The sequence below is a fragment of the Thunnus maccoyii genome, chromosome 10 (genome assembly GCF_910596095.1).
Source record: "Thunnus maccoyii chromosome 10, fThuMac1.1, whole genome shotgun sequence".
Taxonomy (NCBI): Eukaryota; Metazoa; Chordata; class Actinopteri; order Scombriformes; family Scombridae; genus Thunnus; species Thunnus maccoyii.
Genome location: NC_056542.1, coordinates 19052957 through 19076216, shown reverse-complemented (window position 1 = coordinate 19076216; position 23260 = coordinate 19052957). Strand labels below are relative to the sequence as shown.

Below are 23260 nucleotides of genomic sequence, written 5' to 3'. Positions count from 1 at the left end.
AATGTCAACAAATGCAAAAAGCAAACATAGCACTTGACAAATATAATCACAAACACAGAATCAGCAACTATTTTTCAGTCTGCCTTGTCATATTTTTGTTAGAAGAAATGTTTTTCGACCAGATTTAGAAAAAGAAAAGAGGCTTTATGACTGGTATTGACTTCAACTTACGGATGCCAGTGATGGTTTCTAAATACGAACAACTGGTCTGCTAAACATCAACTAAAATTGTGAAAGAATTCTACCAAATTTTCAAACTTTTGTTGATCCTTTTATGATAGACCCCCCTCAAAAGATATGGCTTGAAGCTCCTCCTCAAGATGTCCCCCTTCGTTCAGGGAACAAGGTCCATCTCATCTGCTTCTCCACTGGAGGGAATCCCACTGGAAGCCTAACTTGGTTCAAGGTTAGTTCATATAGGCCTGTCTATCTGCATGTGTGTGTTAGCATGCCCAGAGTACATAAATTTCTATGTGTAATATAACTCCTTCCTGTTTTAGAATGGGAAGAAGGTGACAGATGCACTGAAGCAGACATCCTTTGATAGGGGTGTGGCTCGAGAGCTGGTCCTGGTCCTGACTGCAAGTGATAACATGGCTACCTACCGCTGTGACGCCACAAATGAGGCAAAGAAGACCATTTCTGCCCATACTAAGCTCATGGTTCAGTGTGAGTTACACTGAAGCTCTAAACACAGCCTGACCTTTATTACAGTCTAACTTGGCTGAGAGAAAAAGCACAATATCAGATAAATGGGTTTGATATAAACCCATTTGCACAGATTTTCAGCTACATTTTCTACTCTTGATCTTGATATTGTCAGTTAGTCAAGATTGTGTTTTCTTGTTTATTCCTTGGCTCCCAAGTTCCAGCAGTAAGTATGAAAATCACAGCCAACCAGGAGGAGGTACGTCAGGGCCAGATGCTAACGCTGGAGTGCCTATCTGGAAGCAGTAACCCAAAGGCCAACATCTCATGGAGTCTGGGCCCACTCAGGTTTGGCAAGGCAGTGGGTGGAAAAGCCCATAGCAAATAGTTCCAGTGACAAATGTTGATAGGGGCTAAACACTTTGAAAACAAGTCTGAACGAATGATGTTTATCCTGTTAAATGTGGAAATATCCATGATTGTTTGGTGAACTTAAACTACCCTGTTGATTGGATTTGCTGAATGGGATTTGTGTCCTAGGTTCCAGGGGGTGGAGCACCCACCCAAGAAAGCTCAGTTTGGTGGAGTTTCAGTGCGCAGTTCTCTATCCCTGACTTTGAGTTCACAGTATCACAACCAGAGGGTCATTTGCCAGGCCTACAGTCATGTGCTAGCTGAGGGGGCCAACACATTCTTCAAACTCAATGTGCTGTGTAAGTAGAGGGTGAATAGTTTCTTTTTTTCTGTCTTTCTTGGTTTGTTTGTTCCCTCCTTTTTTTCTTGGCGAGTGATCAAGAGATGTGGTTTGCATAAATCTTAAACGATGCATAATGATGATCTATAATGGTGGGGATGTAAGCTGCTTTGCTGGTGTACTTTTGCACATTGTATGTGTATGTGTGTGTGTGTGTGTTTTTTTTTTTTTTTGTTTACTGGAAACCTTTGTTGTGATTTGTGGGTCTGTTGAGCTCTGCGGCAGTGTGTCCTAATTGTGCATTTGCTTTGCTGCATGGCCATGTTTGTCTTTGATGCCATTTCACAGGCAGCAGCCAGCCACTGCTTCAAAGCTTGGTACTGTGTATGAGCATGAAGGAATGTCACTGTGTGTTTGTGCGGAGCTGCAGTTGGACAACAGTACTGTCACTCGTCGTTTTAATGCCTGTCCCTCTCCCTCCCGCATTACCTTACTCCCCCATCGTCTAAGTGTGTGAAGTTGGTTAGATCTGGAATTATTGGTGGGATGTCAACTTTCTACTGTTTTGACTCTCATTAGTGTCTCTCTCTGTTTTCATGCTCAACATGTTTTGTGTGTGTTTGTGTCCTATCTTGCTGGTTCTTGTCATTCTGTGGGCCTGATTTTGTATCTGTGCCTGTGCTCATGAATTTTTGGTGCAAATCCAACTAAGCTGTATTTGTGTGCTGTGTGCTGTGTACTCTGTCAGACCCACCAGAGTTCAGCCCAGACCAGCCAAAGCAGGTCCAGGTGGTGGAGGATGACATGGCAACCATCCCACTGCTGGTCTCAGCTAACCCGGAGGAGGTCTCCTGTGTTTGGCTGCACCGCAGGGAGAAGCTGGTCAAAGGTGATCCAGGGCTGTGTGATGGCTCTATAAACCAGGTCCTAGTTGAGCTGAGCCAGCAAGTAAGCACTCAGCTCTGCCATTCAGGGTCTGAATAAAACATGGCAGGTTAGCCAGCATGGGACCCTGCCAAATGTGATTCTCATTATGGCTCTAATGTATGCAGTCTAAATGAGGATTGCTGTCTCCCTGAATACAACACAACGGTTCTAAACCTGGCTTCCCCTCCAGGCCGATGTCACCCTGCTGCACCCACTCTCTTTCTCTGTTAACTCTGTTAGCTCCATCATACGCAGCCCCCCCCCATAGAATAACTGCATCCTTTATGTGGAAATCCACCTATTTCATTATGAGTGCTGGGGTACAGAAAGTGTTTCTCACGCAGCCTATTGTTGGCTTGATGTGGGAATCCAGCCAGCCCAATCAATAATGCAGGATTAGATGTCACTTAGAGACCAGTGGCCAGAGGACATGCGGTTGATGAGCATGTAATGAATACTTAATTTACCATTGGTTTGCCTGTGTGTGTGTATGTGTGTGTGTGTGTCCATGTTTTTGTTAAAAGAGAGTCCACGTTACGACTGGTCCGACGAGTCCTTGCTGGAGATCAAGAATGTGACAAGGAAGGATGCCGGAGTTTACACTGTTAAGTGTACAAATGATGAGGGTGTCAACCAAATCTACATCAAGCTAGACGTCCAGTGTAAGAACCTGCGCACACAGTACAGATGAGCAGACACATGCATCCTTGCACCAACACACAGAGGTTGTGAGAGTTTTTGTCTTTCATGTTAAAGGTATATGTAGTGTTCTTTGTGATCATGAAAACAAAAAAATCTAAATACTCATATCTGTAGATTACTTTGCACATATTAAAAATAACAATCTTTTTTGATTTGTCATTTTGTTTTGTTTTTTCACAATTTACTTTACTAGCTAGTTTGATAGTTTACAACAATTTCTAGGGAAGTACCTAAGAGCACGTCCCAGAAGAAAAATGGACAAAATAGAAAATACAGAGAGAGAGCTGGGAGAGTAAATATAGAATTGGTTCTAACATGTCAGATTTGCAGGTACACCTGTGGGGCTCTGTGGGTCACAAGTCAAACACATCATTCATCTCTATTGAGCAGCCTGACTTCCTTTTAAATCCAGAGAACAACTTGAAGTTTACTTGCAAATAATTTTTCATTTTGTACACTGGCTTTGAGTCTTTAGGCCACTGACAGCATGTTTTTGAACATGACTACAGCTGCTAAGTATCGGAACTTTCAGTGCATCCACACACACAGACACGCCCAAACAATATTGACTTTCAACTGCTCCCCAGCAAACATGCCTCATTCATTAGGCCTCCATGCAAGGCCGTGCACCTCCACTGCTGCCCCAGGCCCAGCCTGGAGCTCCAGGCCCTCTGCCCCGATAGTGATGATTTAATAATGGAAGTGTTGAAAATGTAGGTCTGCCCGATTCACCAAAGCCCATGGTACAAGCCTAATGGATTCTGCCGTCCTGATCTGACTGGGCTTGACAGTTGTAGATATTCATTATGTATGGAGGATTGTAGTAGCTTTTATGGGTGGCAGTGTAGCCCACTTAACAATGTCTGTCTTGGTTAGCAGGCCAACACAAGTGGATCCAACCAACCCAGAGGTCTGTGTCTCTCAAGTGTTTCCCACCACTGTTCTTCAAGTGTGAACATAGTTTTAGACAAGTAGGCACTAATGGCCTTATTGTTGCAAGTACATGGCACCCATGGGAAGTATAAAAACTTGTGAGGTAGAGGCGAATAAAGACAAGAATAGGAGCAGTCAGGATGTGATGGCGAAGCAGAAATTATTTGATGGATAGATGGATGAAGGGAAGAATCAAGAGAGGAAGAATTGACCAGTCTATCAAAGTCAGAAATGGGATGTACCGTCAGTGGAGTGGGGCTTGTGGGTGACATGACCATTTCTCAGTTTGTTGCAAAAGCGTCTGCAATGCTCTAACATATAGAGAGGTTAATGGCATTGTATCTGAAACTTAGAGGCCAGTTAGGACGGGGTTATGAACAAGTTCAAAGGCAAATGAGTTAAAAAGTAATTATAGCAATGCAGCATGCCTGTTTAATGGGTTGGTAAATGATGTGTCCCAGGTTGGCATGTTAACCTTTGGTCCTGCTTTAGCCTTGTCCCTTTTTCTTACTCTCAGATGCTCCCAGTGTTAAGGCAGAGAAAGACCCTGTGTTTGTGAACCTGGGGGAAACAGCAGACCTGATATGTGTGGCAGATGCCAACCCCATTATACCTGACATGTTCTCTTGGAAATGGCTGGTGAGAGCCACATGGACAGACACTCACATACACAGAAACACAGTCATCCCCTGAATTATATTTCCTTTATCTGGCTTCCTTTCTATTATTTTATCTGTTCTCACCATTTACCACTGGCCTTTCTAAATGCACAGATGCACCATATTTCACTGGCTCTAACTATCCTTCCACCCCACCTCTTCCGGCTCTACACTCAGCCCAAATCCAGAAAAATAGCTTTCATTACTGCTGCGTGACTAAAGGGCACATTTGTCAATGTGGCGTGGTCTCTGTATCTACTGATGCCTTCTCTGGTCTAACCCACCCCCTGGCAGTACTGTGTGTCCCGCTTTCAACCTGCACAGCCCCTCCTTTTCTCTTTCCCCGTGGCTCTCCAACCCTTGGCATTATCCTTCTCTATCCTCAGTGCTCGCTCCCCCGACGCCCTTCTCATCCCCACCTCAAGTCCTGATTGTTTCCCGCTCAGTTCTCCTTCACTGTCTATCTGTTTTGCTCTTTCACGCAGCCCCCCAGCTCTAGCCCTCACCTAGGAGGAGGGGAAAGTGTATTGAGGGATAGCTGCTGTCCTCCGCTTATTCACCCTCACTCTGTATTCCACAGGGAGAAGAGGAGGTGGAGATGGGAGAGGAGACCCAGGAAGATGAATCAGGCCTCATGACCATCCATGATGTGACTCGGGCTCATGCTGGACTTTACCAGTGCATAGTCAATAATGGCATAGCACCCCCTGCCAGTGCAGATGTGCAGCTGGTAGTGCAGTGTGAGTTCATATCATTTATTCTCTGTGTCAGAGCAGAACAGAATTTGTAGGAAAATGCACATGCTTTTGTACCTGTCAACAACTACATGTGTACATTTAGTCCTGTTTTGTGTCTGGTTTCTGCATGAGTTACCTCTATGTCCATCATTTCTTGGGCAGTCAAACCAGAGCTTCAGAAAGGAGCCCAATGGAGGAAGGTAGCAAGTAGAGGGGATGGCACAACTACAGCTGAAGTAGTATGTCAGGCAGAGGGTATTCCTCGTGTCGACTTTTCTTGGGAAAAAAATGGTGCACTCATGGACTTTGCAAACCCCAGGTTAGAGAGTAGACATTATTTTATTTGAAATTCTTTTCTTGCTATTATTTTCATTATTAACTTTGGTGTTACTGTCAGCATTTGGTTATATAGATGAATCCTCACAATTACATTAGGTTGTACCCTAATATAATATATTATTTTGCTATTTCTTGCTATTTCACTACTAAATCCAGATTTAGTGCATTTTATTCTTAGCTTTTCACTATGCAAATACCTGTTTAATGCTTCTTTGATGTGTGAAATTGGGTGACTTAGTGCAATCTGCAGGACATCGAAATCCCTGCTGTCTGTCTGCTTAGGATTTATATCCCTTTCTTTGTGTGTGTGTGTGTGTGTGCATACGTGCGTGCTGCAGGTATGAGGAGCGGACTGTGAGGGAGGGCGCCTTCCACACAAGCACAGTCCGAGTGGTAAATGTGAGCGCAGCTCTGGACTATGCTGTCTTCAGCTGCACTGCTCGCAACTCACTTGGGGAAGACAAGCTAGACATCCAGCTCGTCAGCACAAGTACTGTATCTGTGTACATCTGCATTATTCTGTGTGTGTATACAATAGGTAGCTCTCTTCCCACAACATCCATTGCTGCAGTCCTGTAAAAAAACACGTATCTCCAAAACATCAGCTTTTCATGAGCTAAAAAAACAACCCTGTTTTAAGCTTTGTGGCAATGCATTTTTCAGATAATTCAGTGTGTTTTTAAATGGTTTGTTCAGCTTTCTTTCACTGATCGCTCAGTTCATCTGAAAGTTTCAAAATCATCAATTTTGGTGACACCTGGTTTTTCCATGCACAGCAACAATGTGTTATTGTATTGTAACAATACGTAGTATTACTCTGCAGCTCTACAAAGCTTTAGCCGCTTTTATCCACTTTTAGCTCATTGTTTTGGTTTCCTAGCCAGCATTATGTGGTTGAGTCTCACCACTCTCAGTGGCATAGGCAGAAACTGTATTTTGGGTGGGCCAATACAAAAGTGGGTGGGCCATCTTTTTTCTAGAAAAACTAACTTATGAAAAGTTAGAAGAAGAAAAAAGAACAAATAGACAAACTGGAAAATGAGCGACCAGTTTACCTATCCAACATGCTCAACCAACCGAGCATCAGACTATAAAGGCTGTACACAACAGTAGGCTATGGACAAAAAGTGGTCTTTTATAGCCTACTCAGCCTAAAATACAGTTTATTTGCACCAGCAAGACCAGCTGTGCATCGGCTCTACAGCACTGTTGATAAGCACTGTTAATTACTATTTTATTGCACAAAGTGGCAACTAAACATAAATTCACACAGCAGAGAAGGTGTTAACTTAGACAAAAATCACACATGTAACATATCCCTCGTGCATTCATTATAGCCTACAGCCATTGTTGCTTCAGTATCAGTCATCTCACAAAAAAACAAATCTGCACATTTTACAGAAAACTTCATCCTTACACTCTATTCTCGAATCAAGAAAACTGTCCATAACACTTTGATGAGAAGCACCTTGATTTTCCATTCTTGGCTGTGCAGGGAAATGCATACAAATTGAGCTGTGAATGTGGTTCATAAATGACACATAAATCGGCGGGTGAACACATAGCTGCGAGAGCATGATTTCACTTGGTGGTGCCGGGGTGTTGCTGATTATTAAACACCTCCTCCCTCAAAAATGTTTGAGTTTATTAAATACTTGCAGCAATACCACCACAGCAGAAACAATAAGTGTGTCTCTCCATTGAGAGAGACGCTTTGCGCATTTACGCACGAGGCACAGTGTAACTTCATTGATTATTTAAATCTCCCGACACGCCGACAGGATCAGTCAGGATCTAATTTTAATTAATGTTATGTGTTCTTCTACACATCCAAAAGGTCATACACACAGTCCAGGTTCATACAGTGAGATTGTTTGGAGTAAAGCAGCCGTCCTCCTGATAAATTCTGAGCTCCATCAGGGCTGTCTTAAAAATTTATTTCAGAAGCTAAAAGTTTAATTCTGTTTCCTTTGGAGAGTTTCCTCTGTTCTGTCAAGTTGATAACTACAGTTTTTAGTAGTCGGGCTGCCTGAGACAATTCTAACAGGCATGTTTCAACTGGGTCTGTGAGCCACACATCCCACGCCTGGTTCGTTTCCCCACTCCACTATCTTCTACATCCATTGTAACAGTTTGGTCAGTGTTTCTTGGTTGAAATAGGAGAGGACAAGTCAAAAACTCACAGTCACACTGATACTGGGATTTCCACCATGTTCATTGTTTATTACTAGTATTCACATCATCCTTACCAAGCCCGATTGTGCAGCTACTATTTTATCATACATGAACAAAACAGAGGCCACGCGTAACCAAAATGTTACTCTTCAGTTGAGAGACAAAAAGAAAAAACAGGAGCTCAATAATATGCGTCCATTCATAGCATACGTGCCACTCGACTAACTCAAAGAGTACAAGGCGGCACTGTCTGATGACGTTGTTTCTCTTATATCTAGGCAACACAGTATGTCTTAATGACTGTTACAGCAGCGTCTGTTTTTGCCGGACAGCTCACACACGACAGAAAAAAATATTGCAACACAAATGGGCCCATAGGCTGCCAGCCACCTGGAGGCTGCAGTAGCCCAAGCACCCCTACTTCCCTCGGCTATGGGTGAACCTGCATCAGGCTGATCAGGAGTAAGCACTATATCGCCAGCGAGCAAGCGGCCGGGCTGACCTCGTTGTGGGCTGATGAGTCTGGTGGCCTCAGTCGATGGAGGTGGTGGAGTTTCTTCTTCCTCAACTTTTTTCAAATAAGACATTAAAAACTTTGTTTATCCATTGCAGCTAGTTGACTGAAGGTAACTCAGGAAGGACTGTGTGTCAGAACCAGAGCAACCATTCTTCTTACAATTTATTTCAACAGTTCCATTTTAATCAGAGGACAAATTCAACACGCATATGAAGTCAACAATAAATCAAGTAAATGTAAATGTAAAGTAAATATTTTTTGATCAAACTTGGCTGGGTGGGCCAGTGAGTAATGTGGGGGGGCCGGTGCCGCCCAGGCCCATTACTGGCTACGCGCCTACGAGTGTAGGCTACCTGCCCAGCACAAAATGGCTGAGAGCCTAAAAGGTGAGTGGATTATGAAGAAAATCATCAGGTATGCTAAAGATAAAAAAACAGAATTAGAGGACTAAACCAAAGCTTAAAGGCATGTGGATTTACTTACAGTTGTCACATAGCCAGACACCTTTTGATTTGTGTCTGGATGTGTAAGTAATTGTTTGCTAAAGCAACTAAAAAACCCTATAGTATATCAAGCCTGTGTTTCTGTCACATGTATTGGAGTCTTTCTGCCCCCTAGTGGTCATAAATCACCTAATGCAGCTTTAAATTAATGGCGAACGATCAAAGTCAGTGGTTAGGGCACACAACATGTAGGGATTATGCATATCACGTACTTGGCAGCGGAGCACAAATTTTTCCTTTGGTTCTAATTTGGCAGCATCTCAAAATAATTGTGTCTATGCTGCCTCGTCCAAGGTTTATCAGCCTTTTCCAGCAACATTACAATAGTGTGGGAGGGCCATTGAAGATGCAGAATTCTGTAAACTTGAGAGAGCTGTTATTGCTCCTGAGTGTCAGCCCTTCAAAAAACGTATTCCACTGCTGTATCTCTACCTTATCATTTAGCCTATAGCACTACTTCACTTCTCTCTCAGATAATGCTGCACTGATATACTTAGCTGTCCCAGTGTGCTTAGACTTTTCTGCCCTCAAGCTACCAGTGTATCCTTACACCTCCACTATTATCAACACAGTCCTGCGAAGGCCCATAGCCACCATTGGACACACATTTAATGTTTATTATAAAAACCATAAAATACAATCCAATATTGGCCCTGTTTTTCCACAGTAATTTTCTTAGCACTGTGAATTTTCATAATTAATCTGAAGCAGTGATAATAAATTTTAAATGCTTCCTTATCATTTGAGAGCCCGAGAGGAAAAGAGAGGGGTTTTTTTTTCTTAGCATGGTGCTTTTTGGATTTGAAGGAGGCGAGATCCAAATAAGGTTGACCTCTTTGCCCTAGAATCTTATGAGTGGAGCTGATAGTGGGAATTATTTACTCTGCAAACTGGGCTGCAGCCTGGAGTCAGAGACGGGTAGAGCATCTTCTTCTTGTGTTGCTGCTCAACTATTTCTCCCCCTTCTCTCCTTGACTATCTCTCCCTCTGCCCCCAAAACCACCCTTCTTTTTTTTTCATGCAAAATAATCCACTTTCTCTTCACTACCCTGACTGAAGCAGTGCCTCGTGTCAGACTGAAGGCCTGGTTAGCCTCCTTTGATCTTTGTTCACAATATTGATAATAATCAAGAGGCTTCATCCTTCATTGCATGACTTTGGTTGGATATATTGGACAAATCAGCCACTTTGTTCTGAGAGGGATCGGCTCTGCCCATGTTTCCTGATCATTCATACAACAAAGCACGATCTAAAGAAAAAGCAAATAAGGAGTGATGCACTGTTAAAAATGCAAAACTGTTGCTGTCAAAAACATGTTCTTTAGAAGCCCGTGGTATAAACTGATTAAGAGGAGATTTTTTTTTTAAAAAAACAGGAGAGGCTTTGGAGGCTTGTTGACAAGTTTTGACCATGATGATCATCTCCCCTCCCTGATTTAATTTTACTCCCTGTTTTTCATTATTTATCATCAGCAGTTATTGCCAATTTTCTTCATGAAATCTTCCACACTTAAAATACTGTAGTACTTAAAAATATGTGTCTTAAATCGTATAACAATTCTCCAACCACAAATCAAACATTTTTCCCTGAGGTAAATGCTTTTTCATTAAACACTTCATTTTCAAACAAAATCATCTTATCGTGAAATAGTCAGATGGTACATGTGCATTACATTTCAATATGATGGGATTGTGATTGCACCCCTTGAATTGGAAAGCAGTGTCCGATGGGAAATGTGAAAATAATCAAATCGTTTTCTTCCTCTTCTATTTCTGTCAAAAGGACTCAATGTTGATATAATCTCTTCGTCCATATATAACAGCTCCAAAGAAGAGAGGGAGACACAATCCTGTAGGCCAGCAGGGCCTTGTGTTAAATCAGAAACAACGGATATAAACACATGACTATCTCATGACACACATCTCAATTTCTGAGCAACTAAAGCTTTTTCAAATAGCCACAGAGAACATTAGATTTTTCCACATATCTTCTTCTCGTTCAACCTTTAGATCACCCAGATCCTCCCTCATCATTTCGCCAGGTCAGCGTTAGCCATGACTCTGTCACTCTGGAGTGGATCCCCGGCTTTAATGGTGGTTTGCGACAAAGATTCCGCATAAGGTGAGACATCATAAGAGGATGTTAGTTTAATAATGACATAATCGAAGAATTGTATGTGACGGTGCCTTTTGTTTGACAGATACCTTTGGGAGCGCTCAGCCAGCTTTTTGTATGTGGACGTCTTTCCTCCCAGTGCGACGACATTCACTATCACTGACCTGCAGCCTGTCACCACCTACAACTTCTCTGTCAATGCACTCAATGCAATGGGAGAGAGTGACTATGCTGACAACAATGCAGTACTGACCATCACCACCATGGGTCAGTTTGGAGTAACCCCAGCCTGACAGTGACATGATTGTACTGTACTGTACAACTATGTTACAGTCCATATCAAAACAGCTTCTTATGCTTAAAAGTGTGACATTTAAGTTTTTGTCTTTCTCTACAGAGAGGAAAGAAGTAGAAGACGTCCCCACAGATGACTCATCAGGTCTATCTTTTATCACAACTCCCTAAAAAAGCTCTTAAGGGGAGTTGGAGATTGCTATTTGCACAGCAGCTAGCTTCATTTGGCTAAATCATGTTAATGTATGCACCTCCAAGGCTGCTAATGTTTGCCCTATGAGAGTAGCAGTTGTCATGGTGCCCACCCATACTTTCCCCCTTCTGCTAGTCTTTTATCAATAAAGACAATTGAGAGAGTGGTTGGGTCTGCCCCAGTCAGTTCATATCTTCCCAAATGTCCTTATTACTTCCTCTTTATTTTTCATTGTTATGCATTGAGCTAATTTCCAATGTTTTGTGAACCAGGTGCACTGCCAGCCTATTTGACAGTGGTGTTTACAGTGGTCTTTGGTATCCTGCTGGTATTGAATTCACTGGGTTGCTTCCTTGGACTAAGGTGGAAAAAGAGGCGAGGCCAAACAGGTGACCATAATGATCTTTTCATCTGAGGATGTGAAAGTGTTTCCTGCATCACTTTCTGTCATGATAATGCCCTGATTCCTCAACAAAACTCTAAAGAAATTACTCTGAACCATGATGCAATTGTCAGCTCAGCCTCTCACTCTCTTCTCATTTCTCCATGTCCCTCTTTCTATCCGTCTATCCTGTCTCCTTTCCTTCTGCTCATTCTCTAAGCCTCTACCTCCCGCCACATTCATCCCTCAAAGCTGTCACTTCTGTGTTTCGTCCATATCTTTTATCTCATTTGCTAGTTTTATGTCCTTCGTCTATCTCTCCCTCTGTCTCTTTCTGTTTCTTCTTCAGTCTAACTGTCAGGTTCACACCCCCCTCTGTATTTTATTTTTCATTCCTCACCTTCTTCTGCCCTCTGGTTTTTTACATAGATTTTTCCCAGCTTACTTGTCTTTCATTCACTCTCTTTTTCTGGCCTTTTTATTGCTCTGATCAATTTCAGTGCTTATGAGATGATGCTCCTCTCTTCAAGTTCTAATTTCTGCACATTAAGCGTCTTTCCTCCTGTGTCTGCTCCCCCTGCAGGGGGTAGGGAAGGCAGTGTGTTGAATGAGAAGAAGAACGGAGAGGATGGGTAAGTTATGTTACTGCAGGTAACTTCTACCTGCAGTAGAAGTAATAAAGAGACACACATCCGCATCCACTCTAAGAAGTCTGAGACCTGATCCATTGGCTGACCCAGCTACTAAAACAGCCAGGCAGGCAAAACAAGCTTCTGTCAATATCCATTTATATCAGTGTCATCAAACTTGCACCACAGTCCTGCAATAAACAGGGATATGCAGCATACCACAAGATGCATTCTTATAAAGACTTTTAGACCCCATTTACACTTGGTTTTATAATGTGTTTTATAGTGATTGGATCACAAGTGGACAGTGCTAAATACAAGTGTAAACGACAACCAAGATGCATTGTGATTCAATCACTGAAACCGCTTGCCAAGGTGGTCTGGGATGAATTTGACCACATATCTTTTGTAGTGTAAACACTAATGTGTCCTGATGCGTCACCGACAAGGACATAACAAGAAAATATGTCATCAATGCAGGACATGGTGGTTGTGTTGGTGACAGCGCACCAACGCCAAATACTTTGTCCTGCCAATCTCAACAGTTGGAATAGCCCATACATGTATATCAGGTCTGGAAACATTTCTTAGCTAGCCCATGTGAAACATATCCGGCACTTGTCTGGCAACAGACTGATGTAATAAGTGTGTGCAGGGCTCTTTGACCTTGAAGTGACATAGGCAGTAACGAAATCTGAACACAAGTGGTCAGCTGGACACCTTGGAGACGCATTGTAGACACAGGTGTGAACAGCAGTGTGTCTCGGCTGCCCAATTGTGTTCGGATCACTGAAACGCATTTTAAAACCAAGTGTAAACATCCTCTTAGGAAAAACGGTTGCAAAGTGTCCTGAGTGCATCTCTGTTAGTTACAGTACAGCAGTGGTAGGCAAATAGCAGCCCATGGGCCAAATCTGGCCCTCCAGCAAAAACATTTGGCCCTTGAAGAAAGCTCAATTTTCATAGTTTACATCAAAACCTTTCTAATTTTTACATCTGTAGTCTGGTAGTGCAACACAGAGGAAACATTTTTCTATATGAGTAATTTTTGCCAAATTTGTATTAATATTAGTTGCTCTAAATTTGTTGTTCATCACTGACATTTGCTGTTGGATACAGTCCTAAAAGAAACAGTTTAATCTATTAATTCTAATCTTAAATTAATTAATAGAAATAAAACAAAATACTGGAAAAATCAGCCCTGTGAAACGGTGCCCCCCCCCCCCCCAAAAAAAAAAAAAACATGTGAAAGTAACAAAAGCACAGAAAAGTAAAAGCAAATGACAGATTCTAATTTTTCCATGCAGGTCCAGTCAGTCAACTGCAAGCAACTCCAATAAGTATGAAAGCAGAGAAAAGGTCAACAAAGCAGCCCTGCGCACCCTCCTCATCGACTCTGAATGTGAAACAGACAGCAATGTCTACGAGAGCTATGCGGCGGTAAGAACAGAACTAAGGAGGAGAGGGAAGAGCAGGATGAGGGAAAGAGACATTGAGAAAAATATGCAGAGATACAGAAAAGGTTGAGTAAACAGATTAGGGGAGGAAAGAGGTTAGACAGGGGGTGAAGGAATCTGGCAGGAGAGGAAGTGGAGAATTCATCCATAACAAGGAAAGTGGATAGATAAACTAATGAAACCTTTAGCTGTTCACAGAGATGGAACATAGATCAATACTGCATCATTAGCATTCAAAATACACATCGATCTCAGAGAAATTATCATTTTGTACTTCAAAAAGGCCAACAAGGATTTGAACCTTGAAGAAATCCGTCGAGTGAGGTAAAAGAAAACAGATAGCAACTGTGCTGTCAGGATGGAATATAATGAAACCTCAAATTCCCTTGGAGGCAGGCTTTATCTCAACCCTGATTTAGAACAACACATACCTGTGAGAGTTGGTTCAAATAACTTTAAAAATATATTTCCTCATTTGGTATCTAACTGTATACAAATAGTTTTAGTTTTATTTACCCAGGTTTTGAGATGTCTGTCTCTAAGATGCAAAACAATGCAGGTGGTCCTCACAGTACTGGAAAATTACATTTAAAATCATTCAACTGCAACATTTCTTTGTATGAAAAATGTACCCATTACCCTGGATAATCCACAGACCTCACTGACAACCATTTTTATAGGGACTATATGTTCTGTCATCCTCTATGGTTCCCATTTAAAACTACTCACAGCAAGTTTTATTCACCTCCATTTTACTCGGGAGGAGACAGAAATCCACCCCAGAATTATCTGAAATGGATGTATCAAGCTAAGTAAATAAAACCAAAACTAACTGCATGGTTGAATACTTGTAGGGGCCAGTCAGAAAACACATTTTTATTTGTCTGGGTTTTCATTTTGCGTGTGTGTAATTTGGGAAAACCATTCATAAGACACCTGGGATTCTCATTTACCTAAAGTTACTTTAAGTCATTCTGATGCTATCTCTTGCTTTTGTTTCACAAACTTCAGGAAAGTTCCCACTACTACCCCACTGGCGACTACATGCCTCCTCTCAGTCCACACCCTGAGGAAATATGTAAGCAGTAAACAGGTCAACAGTAAACACCTGATATCCCAATCAGGAACTACATCTGTGCTTGTTTATAATAGCATCTAAGGCTAATTAGAATATTTTCTGATTTATCTTAATGTTCATTATTAGCAATTATTCAACTAAAGTTATTTTAGAAAAGTGTTAATTATATTATGTCTTTGTCCATATTCATGTTTTGATATATTTCCTTGTTCTCTTGTGTTCTAAGATGTCACCCACCTCCCTCACAGCCATTTGTATGATGATGTGAGAGATGGACTGTACCAGGGTGTCCTGCCTTCCTCTCGTCCTCCCCCTCTGTCCGTGTTTGACCACAGATTGCCTCATCAAAGGAGCGACTGGAGATCAGCATCCTACCCTCAGGTCTGTAAACAAAACCCCAGTCTATGGTGAGAGCTCCTATTTGATACAATAATTTAAAAAGTGTTAATATCACAGTTTAGTTAAAAAGTTTAGAAAAGGTAGCTTCATCATGTATATTGTGGTAATTGAGTTGCAATCTGTGTCTCAGCAGGATCCTGAGAGACTGAGGGAGATCATGGATGTTCGACAACCACAGAGAGATACTGATCTTCCCTTTGAACTGCGAGGCGAATTAGTCTAGAATGAGAAGGTCGAAACAAACAGATACTTTCTGACAGGGCTTGTATAGCAGATATTCAGTACAATCTTGTACAATGTTATTTATTTTATTCTTTTTGAATGGAAACTTAGAAGTAACCTTAAATGCACCAGTCAGAAGAGTAGAATGTAGCTGGAGTGCTTGATGTAAAACGCTATAACTCACTATTTCACTTTGAAATTTTTATGTGTACATTGAACATTTTTCCACAAAGGCAATGTGTGGATGTACAGTAAGATATGACAGACTGAACATAAGCAAGGCAGAATAATATGAAGAAGACTTATCTGAAAGCTTCAATAGCCTTATGCAATGAAGAATGTCAAAATGATGCTAATGTACTGCATATCAATTTCTTAAAGTCCATGTAAAGCAATAATAAATGTGTTTTGAGTTTGTCACACGACAGAAAAATGTGTAATTATCCACCCAGACAAATTTGAATGTGATGTAAGGCAAGAAACATGGATGATATTTTCATCATTGTCATCGTCACCCTTGGAGCAGTTGCCTCTCTGGCTCTGCTTTTTGGTGAAGTGCTTCCTGGCAAATGCTCTCCCTCCGGCCAGGGACCTCCTAGCCACACAGCCGGTGCTGAAGCCGAAGCTGCTGGCATTGACTCTACCTGTCTTCCCAGCTGAACAGCCAGTGCTTAAGCTGAAGCTCCACCCGTCAATGGATGCTTCAGCTGGGTTTAAAATAGCTCTTTGAGTGCTAACGTTGACCAAAAATGGCCCCATTGACCAGTGATAGCAGATTGTATGAAGTGAATCTCAGATGTCTCTGATGAAAGTTTGTAAAACTACCTTGTGTAAAATATTAACTATAAGTATATTTCTAGTGTTTATATAGAGGGGGAGAGGTCTTGCTAGTAACCCATCTACGTCATCGAGCCACCATTTCAGGCCTGCCCAAAAGATCTTGAACACAGAAATGGTGAAACAGTTTAACACTCTAACTCCACAATTCAGTAATACACAGTTAACTGTCTTTTCACATGTTTTCAGCAATTATTTTCTAACATGTATAATGGATTTAAAAATAAATCTCTGATTGTCCTTTACACAGACTTTAAAACACAGACAGTATTGTTTTTCACCAGCTCCTTTCTTTTCTCTGTTTATGTCCTTACTCTATCCCCCCCCTCCCTTGACCTTGTTTTGTTCTTTCACCTTTGCCCTCTTTCTTGGAGCCCAGTCATGGTCACTACCCACAGTTCCCCCTGCCCTGGCCTGCAGACAGACATGAATCAGTCAGTTAGACACAAAAATGGACTGACATCACTGTGGTTGGCACTGGAGCAGAAGACTCACGGTGCCACCCTGGAAGACATCATCCTTTTGACCCATCCAACATTAACATTTTCCACCGTGTATCCAGATGAGGACCTGACAAGAGTAGCCTGTCCCTTCCCTGTCTGCTACAAGGAGTTTTAGTCCTCACTGTTAGTCCATGGGAATCCCTACAATAGGATTGTACCAAGTGGTATTTAGCATGGTTATGTCTTCAGGAGGTAAAACCATATCTTGGGCCTGACTCTAATCCTGTTTTCTCTCGGATTGAAGTTTAGCTCACAACATCAGTGAGAGAGAGAGACCATGAGGGGAATTCATCTTACCGAGAGTGGGCAGCCAAAGACAGATAGAGACAGAAAAAGAGGGTGAGAAGGCTACTGTGAGCTAAGCTGCAACTGTGGTTACTGCTACAAATAAAAGGAAAAAAAAATCTCTTCTCTTTCTTTGGTTTTCATTATTATTAAAGTTGTAGTTCAAGGAAAAGCAATTCATCATAGGCTCTATGATAATAATAATAATCTTATATAGCAGTTTTCAAAACCAAGGTTGCTTAACACAAAGCGGCAAATTAAAATCAACAAGTTATAAAATCAAGCAAAATCTAATCAAATTGATTAGATTGAAATAGATTTGATAAAAATCAATTCCAGTAATGTAAAATAAAAGAAATAAGATAATTCAAGTAAAATACAACAAGTCAACAGCCAGACTCCTTTATGTTAATCTGATGGCAATTTAACATGTAGGTCAAATGTCTGAATAAGCACCCTGGTCACCTTTACATAAAAGTCACAACAGCAATCTAACTAGTTTGGACCTAGTAACATTTCCATATCACTTTCAACACAGTACAAGTCTGAAATGAATGCTGTCAGATTGAAGTAAAGGCTGTGGCAGCATCACTGTAATATAATAATATGTAATATATAATAAAAAATCTCAATCATAATCTCTCGCACAAAATCAGTTTAATAAACTGGGAAACACTGTTAAAGAGCCAGTTTTAAGTTGTTGAGGAGATTGATCTTCTTATATTAGATCACTTTAAAAGATATGTTTTTCCTTGTGCGGTGAATGGAGACCAGGGGGTTAAAATAACTACATTTTCAATTTTCATTCATGCCAAATGCCCTTTTCAGAATAGGCATCTGAAAAGGGCTTAATAGTTGACAACCATGCTAGCGGCTCTGTGAGGCTGTACTGTGGTGCTTTGAGCTAATTAGTAACAGCAGCATGCTAACATGCTGATGTTTAGCAGGTAATCTTAACCTGGTTCACCATTTTAGTTCAGCCTGTTAGCACCATGCTATTTGCTAATTTGCAATTAACACAAAGTAAAACTGAGGTTGATGGTATCTGGTCATAAACAAATTAAAATGTTGATCTGATGATGACGTTTGATGAGAAGTCAGGTGATCAAAGTTCATAGCATTTATCCTTTAGGGGCCATGAATATTTGTGGCAAATTTGATTGCAGTACATCCCAGAGGTGTCAAGATATTTCACTCTGACCCACAGATGTCAACCTCATGCACTAGAAGAAAAGTCAGGGGATCCCCAAAGTCAGCAGTATTCATCTGCTGGGGGCCATGAATGTTTACACAAAATTTCATCTCAATCCATCCAAAACCAAAGTGGTGGCCCGACCAACAGCTCATCAGTCTGACAATGACATCAGTACAGCCATGACGCAAGTGTGGCCAAAATAAGCAAAGCAAAAAGCAAAAGGAAATCGGGATAAGTTTTCCGAAAAGGGTTTTTTTCGAAGAAGATATTTAAAACAATGTTACTGACTCATCCAGCCTAATTTCTTCAGGCAAGTCATTCCACAGCCTCAGTGCCTTGACTATATATATATATATATATATATATATATATATATATATATATATATACTCGTTTAGACTTCTGCAGAATACTTTGCTTTAGTTTCAGTTTTAGACTTTTGAAGGAATTATTTTTAAATATGATGATGCATCACTCCGTGCTCTGCACTGTGTTTTCATTATGATTAGTCTTTCGTTTTCTCATACAAGGTAAATAAGTTAACTCGAAGGGGAAATACGGTCTAGTGCTCAACTAAAATGTCCCTTTTAAGTCTTGAGGAACAAAAATCACCTTCTGTGCTGTGCATTAAAATAGTCCGTGATTTGAGATAATGTAGAATAAAATAATCTGCTTTTGAAGTTGTGATTATTCATTCCTGTATAACATTACAACTACATCAGCTAGTGGTGCTAATAGATACCACTAGAACCTGTGTGTTGGAGTGGAATTACATAGTTGTGAAGCCATTTTATTCATCCAACCTGTCTGTACTTTGTTGCAGTTGTTCGACTTTGAAGATGGCCTTGTGAGTTTTGAGAATAGCAGCCTTTAGGTGTAACATTGTTTAACCAGGTTAAATTATCCAAATCATATTGTGATGTGTTGTAAGACTATTTCATTTGTATAAATGGTCTGTCCTTGTTTAACCTTGAAGATGGCCTAGTAGCCTGCAACCTACAACCATGTTAGACTACATAATGTTTTTATGAATATAATTTCTAGTTAGTCTAGACTAGTGCAGGTGGCTGTTTCTTGACTTCATTCAAGATATATATATATAATATGACCCATTCATACCTATTGATGATGTACATTTTTAGCTGCAGCTTGAAAATACATACAGAACACATGCAAAAATAGATGGTGTCTTCTAGTATTACACTAACAGAGTTTGTGTCTTCTGTGTATTCATGTTACTTCTTTTATTGTTTACTGCAGAGATCAGAAACTCCCTCAAAGTTGGCTCTTTCAGGTTCCTGCTGTCTTGTAGTGTACACAAATAGTGATCGAGCTCTTATAATATCTTTGCACAGAGCCGTTATGCATGCAGCCTGTTTCTGCTTCCAACTTCTGCTTTTTCCCTCAAGCACGATTCGTCACATCGGTCTCATGAGCACACACATGCAATACAGATAACTCATAGAGTCCAATGAGACACACATATATAGAAAAAAGGCTGTAATCTTTATTTAGTGTTCATAAGTAGGTATAATGGTGTGTAGGTGTGCAATAATACACGTTTTCTTTATTGATGAAGATGACAATTTGATTCATCTAGGTTCACATAACATCACTCTTTTTTGGGTTATTACTGTAAAACACTCATCAAGTCATTTCAAAGGAATGATTGCAATGGAGATGTTTACTTACAGTATGATGATATTAAAATCTTTGCAAGGTTGTTATTGTTCACAAATTTGTCCAACCTGCAAAATTCTGTTTCCTTAATGGGGCCCTACTGCCTGGAGATAAATCTCTATGTTTCACTGAGCTGCGTTCCCTCAATTAGGCTCGCTATTCTCCATCATGAGCTGTCAAGGTATGTTTGTCTCATTACTGAACAATTGTTTAAGTTCCTGTCAAGCTGACTGCTGTGTTCAAACCAAAGTCTGTTCTTGATGCATCATTTCAGCTCAGGCAGGAACGGTAATCTGCTAAACTGAAGGTTTGACAGCTCAATACTGTATGTCAACTCCTATTTTTCTTCGCTTGCCTCACGCAAACGTTGATATGTTGTGTTCTGAAGAATCTCCAGGGAGCTTGAACACACAGGCTGCATAAGTGTACAGTTAAGTCAAAAAGAGAAACAAATAAGAGACTTTAATTACCTCCGCTCTAGGATTGTTTTCACATCCTTATTACCCCTCTCCTGGATGTTTTTTTTTTTTTTTGAAAAAAAGAAATACGAGATTGAGTAAAACTCTTATCACTTTAACAGGTTGTGCTACCGGTGGGGAGCTAACTCAATTTTAACTCAAATTTCTGCAAACCCTGTCATTGCGCTCATTATTCATATTTTTCAATTTGAACTAAATAGAAATCAAATCAAAAGCAACCACAGGTTTTACAAATTAGAACATGATTTTACAGGCAGTTTTTATGACTCACTTTGTGCATCTGCTCTCCTGTTGTCAGTAATGAGGATGGAATTTGCCCTCCAATGTGGATGAAAGAATACAACTGAATAAATACAACAATAGTGCATGACAGATAGCTAACACAATGAATTATTAATTTTGATAGATCCTACAGCATAATGAAACTAAAAGAACATGTGATCCTCTTTAATTATAGATGGTTTTTATGGCTGGCCATAGTATATGTACTTTACTAAAAATAAAACTGTACCACAGATTAATATTTTTCCACTTTGGAAAGCCTCCTGCACCAGCCACCTTTCTCTCAGCTGATGACTTTGCATCCTCCTTCTGTTTTGTGAACCATGTGGTGTATGTCAGTGTGTCTGTTCCAGTTAAGGTGTGTCACTTATTGCATTTTCCCCTCTCACTGAGGAAGATGTCTCCAAACTTCTGCTCTTGAATCATCCCAATCTTGTCCTGGCTCCCTCCAATTCCCTCCAATGGCTTTCAAGCTACCTCACACACAATCATGCCTGTGATCACACACTTTACAACCCAGGGTTCTAGAGCATGCTGTCTCAAATCCCCTCTCTCAAAATTATCTACTTGATTTAAACCAGTCCAGTTTTAAGAGCAGTCATTCCACTGAGACAGTACCGCTGTCAGTGATACTGTAGAAACCCTGAGGTCAGCAGTCAGTACCTACTCACCTAATATCCTCTTTTTCTCTCCACCCTTCTCTTTCTCAAAAAGTAGAAAATAAATTGTCAAGAGTTATGCACTTATGTGTTACTTCACGTACCTGCAACCTTGTGGTCCTTGTCTCAGGTGGAACATGGGACTGAACTTTGCAGCACGCTTCTCCTTGATCCTCTATTGCTTGTATTGTACCTCATTTGAACAATGCTTTAAGCAAATGCCAAATTAATAAATGTAAAGTAGAGTTACTAATAAAGCCTAATGACCCAAGAGATTACAAGTAAAACAAGAAAAAGATGAGTTTTGCATTTTTATCACATTTTTACATTGTAGAAATATAGTCCACATTTGTCTCTATATAAAATAGTGTAAGCTTTATTTTAACAGACAAACAATACGCCCCTGGTATTTTTGCCTAAAGGCACATATTTAACATAACATTTTTTTTTCAAGTTCCATTTGAACCTGGATCTATTTTTTTGTTTTTGTATGTAAGCACATTTGAATTCACACATCCCTCTCTGCTCACTCATTAAAATGCACTTAACACTCCCACTGAAACATTGTGACAAAATGACCAAAGGAGGACAACAGTGGTGGAACATAAAAAAATACATTCAATTCAAGTACTTTACTTACGGACAATTTTGAGACACCTTAAATGAGTATTTCAATTGTATGTTACATTATTTAACTAATTTTCAGAAGGAAATGCTGTTTTGTTTTGTTTTTTACTCCACTATATTTATTTGACAACTGCAATTTCTAGGTACTGCACTTTGCAAATAAATATTTAACATTCAAATAAATATCATCTCATGCAATATGATACATTGATTTAGATTAAACTACTCAAGAGTGAGTAAAATTCATCAAATTTTCTTCACCTTGACCAGCTACATGGTTAAATTGCTGCTTTCACATTAATGCATCAGAAATAATAATAATCAAATATTAATATATCAATGTTAATAAATTATATTAACACCGACAGGTGCCTGCATAATGAGTACTGTTATTTTTAATACTTCAAGTACATTGTGCTAATTATATTTGCATACTTTTAAGTTTTGAATGCAGGACTCTTACCATTATATTGCAGTATTATTACTTTTACTTAAGTAATGGATCTGAATACTTCTTCCACCACTGGAGAACAACACCAAGCAGAAACCCATATTACATTTATATACATTTTACAGGTTTTTACATGTGTTTTGTTTAAATGACTTCATAAACAGTATTGTGTTTACTAAACTGTGTATTTAGACAGATCATTGCTTTTCAATGAGCACATAATGTGTACCTGTGTACATTTCTGAAATGTTTTTTAAAATATTATATACACATATGCAGTACAATTGGAGGGAAATAAAATACAGAAATAAATTGTTATAGTAAGAATGGAAAAATGAATGAATAGCAAATTATTAAGGAAGTAATAATTTATGAACAGATTGATGGACCTCTCTGCAGAATAGAGAATATTAATTGTATTTGTGCACAAGAGCATTTATTACTTGTGTGGCTAAATCTCATTCTGTGATTGGCTGGAGGCGTCCATAGTGATGTGTGAAGGTCAAGTGTTGGACAGAATCTGCTTTTAACAAATCAACAGTTTCTTTATATATTTAATATCTGAAAACCTAAGAAAATAATATTTTATGCTTAGTGTGAAGTGTTAACAATTTCTTTCGAGCAACCATAGAAATAAAGAATGTGACAGAGAACAAGCT

At 40.1% G+C, this 23260-nt stretch overlaps 1 protein-coding gene across 1 annotated transcript in view; it reads left to right on the top strand.

Annotated features, from left to right (window-relative positions):
• Positions 1-16030, top strand: part of nphs1 (NPHS1 adhesion molecule, nephrin) — a 65202-nt gene extending 49172 nt beyond the window's left edge. The window contains exons 15-33 of the mRNA XM_042422774.1: positions 282-406; positions 501-669; positions 867-996; positions 1189-1361; positions 2091-2231; positions 2794-2931; positions 4422-4543; positions 5144-5303; positions 5463-5619; positions 5978-6129; positions 10844-10955; positions 11035-11216; positions 11347-11388; positions 11709-11825; positions 12402-12450; positions 13755-13887; positions 14916-14982; positions 15209-15363; positions 15515-16030. Of these exons, the coding sequence (XP_042278708.1) occupies positions 282-406; positions 501-669; positions 867-996; positions 1189-1361; positions 2091-2231; positions 2794-2931; positions 4422-4543; positions 5144-5303; positions 5463-5619; positions 5978-6129; positions 10844-10955; positions 11035-11216; positions 11347-11388; positions 11709-11825; positions 12402-12450; positions 13755-13887; positions 14916-14982; positions 15209-15363; positions 15515-15604 (2414 nt within the window). The 3' untranslated portion in view covers positions 15605-16030. The remainder of the gene's footprint in view (positions 1-281; positions 407-500; positions 670-866; positions 997-1188; positions 1362-2090; positions 2232-2793; positions 2932-4421; positions 4544-5143; positions 5304-5462; positions 5620-5977; positions 6130-10843; positions 10956-11034; positions 11217-11346; positions 11389-11708; positions 11826-12401; positions 12451-13754; positions 13888-14915; positions 14983-15208; positions 15364-15514) is intronic.
• Positions 16031-23260: the final 7230 nt, after the last annotated feature.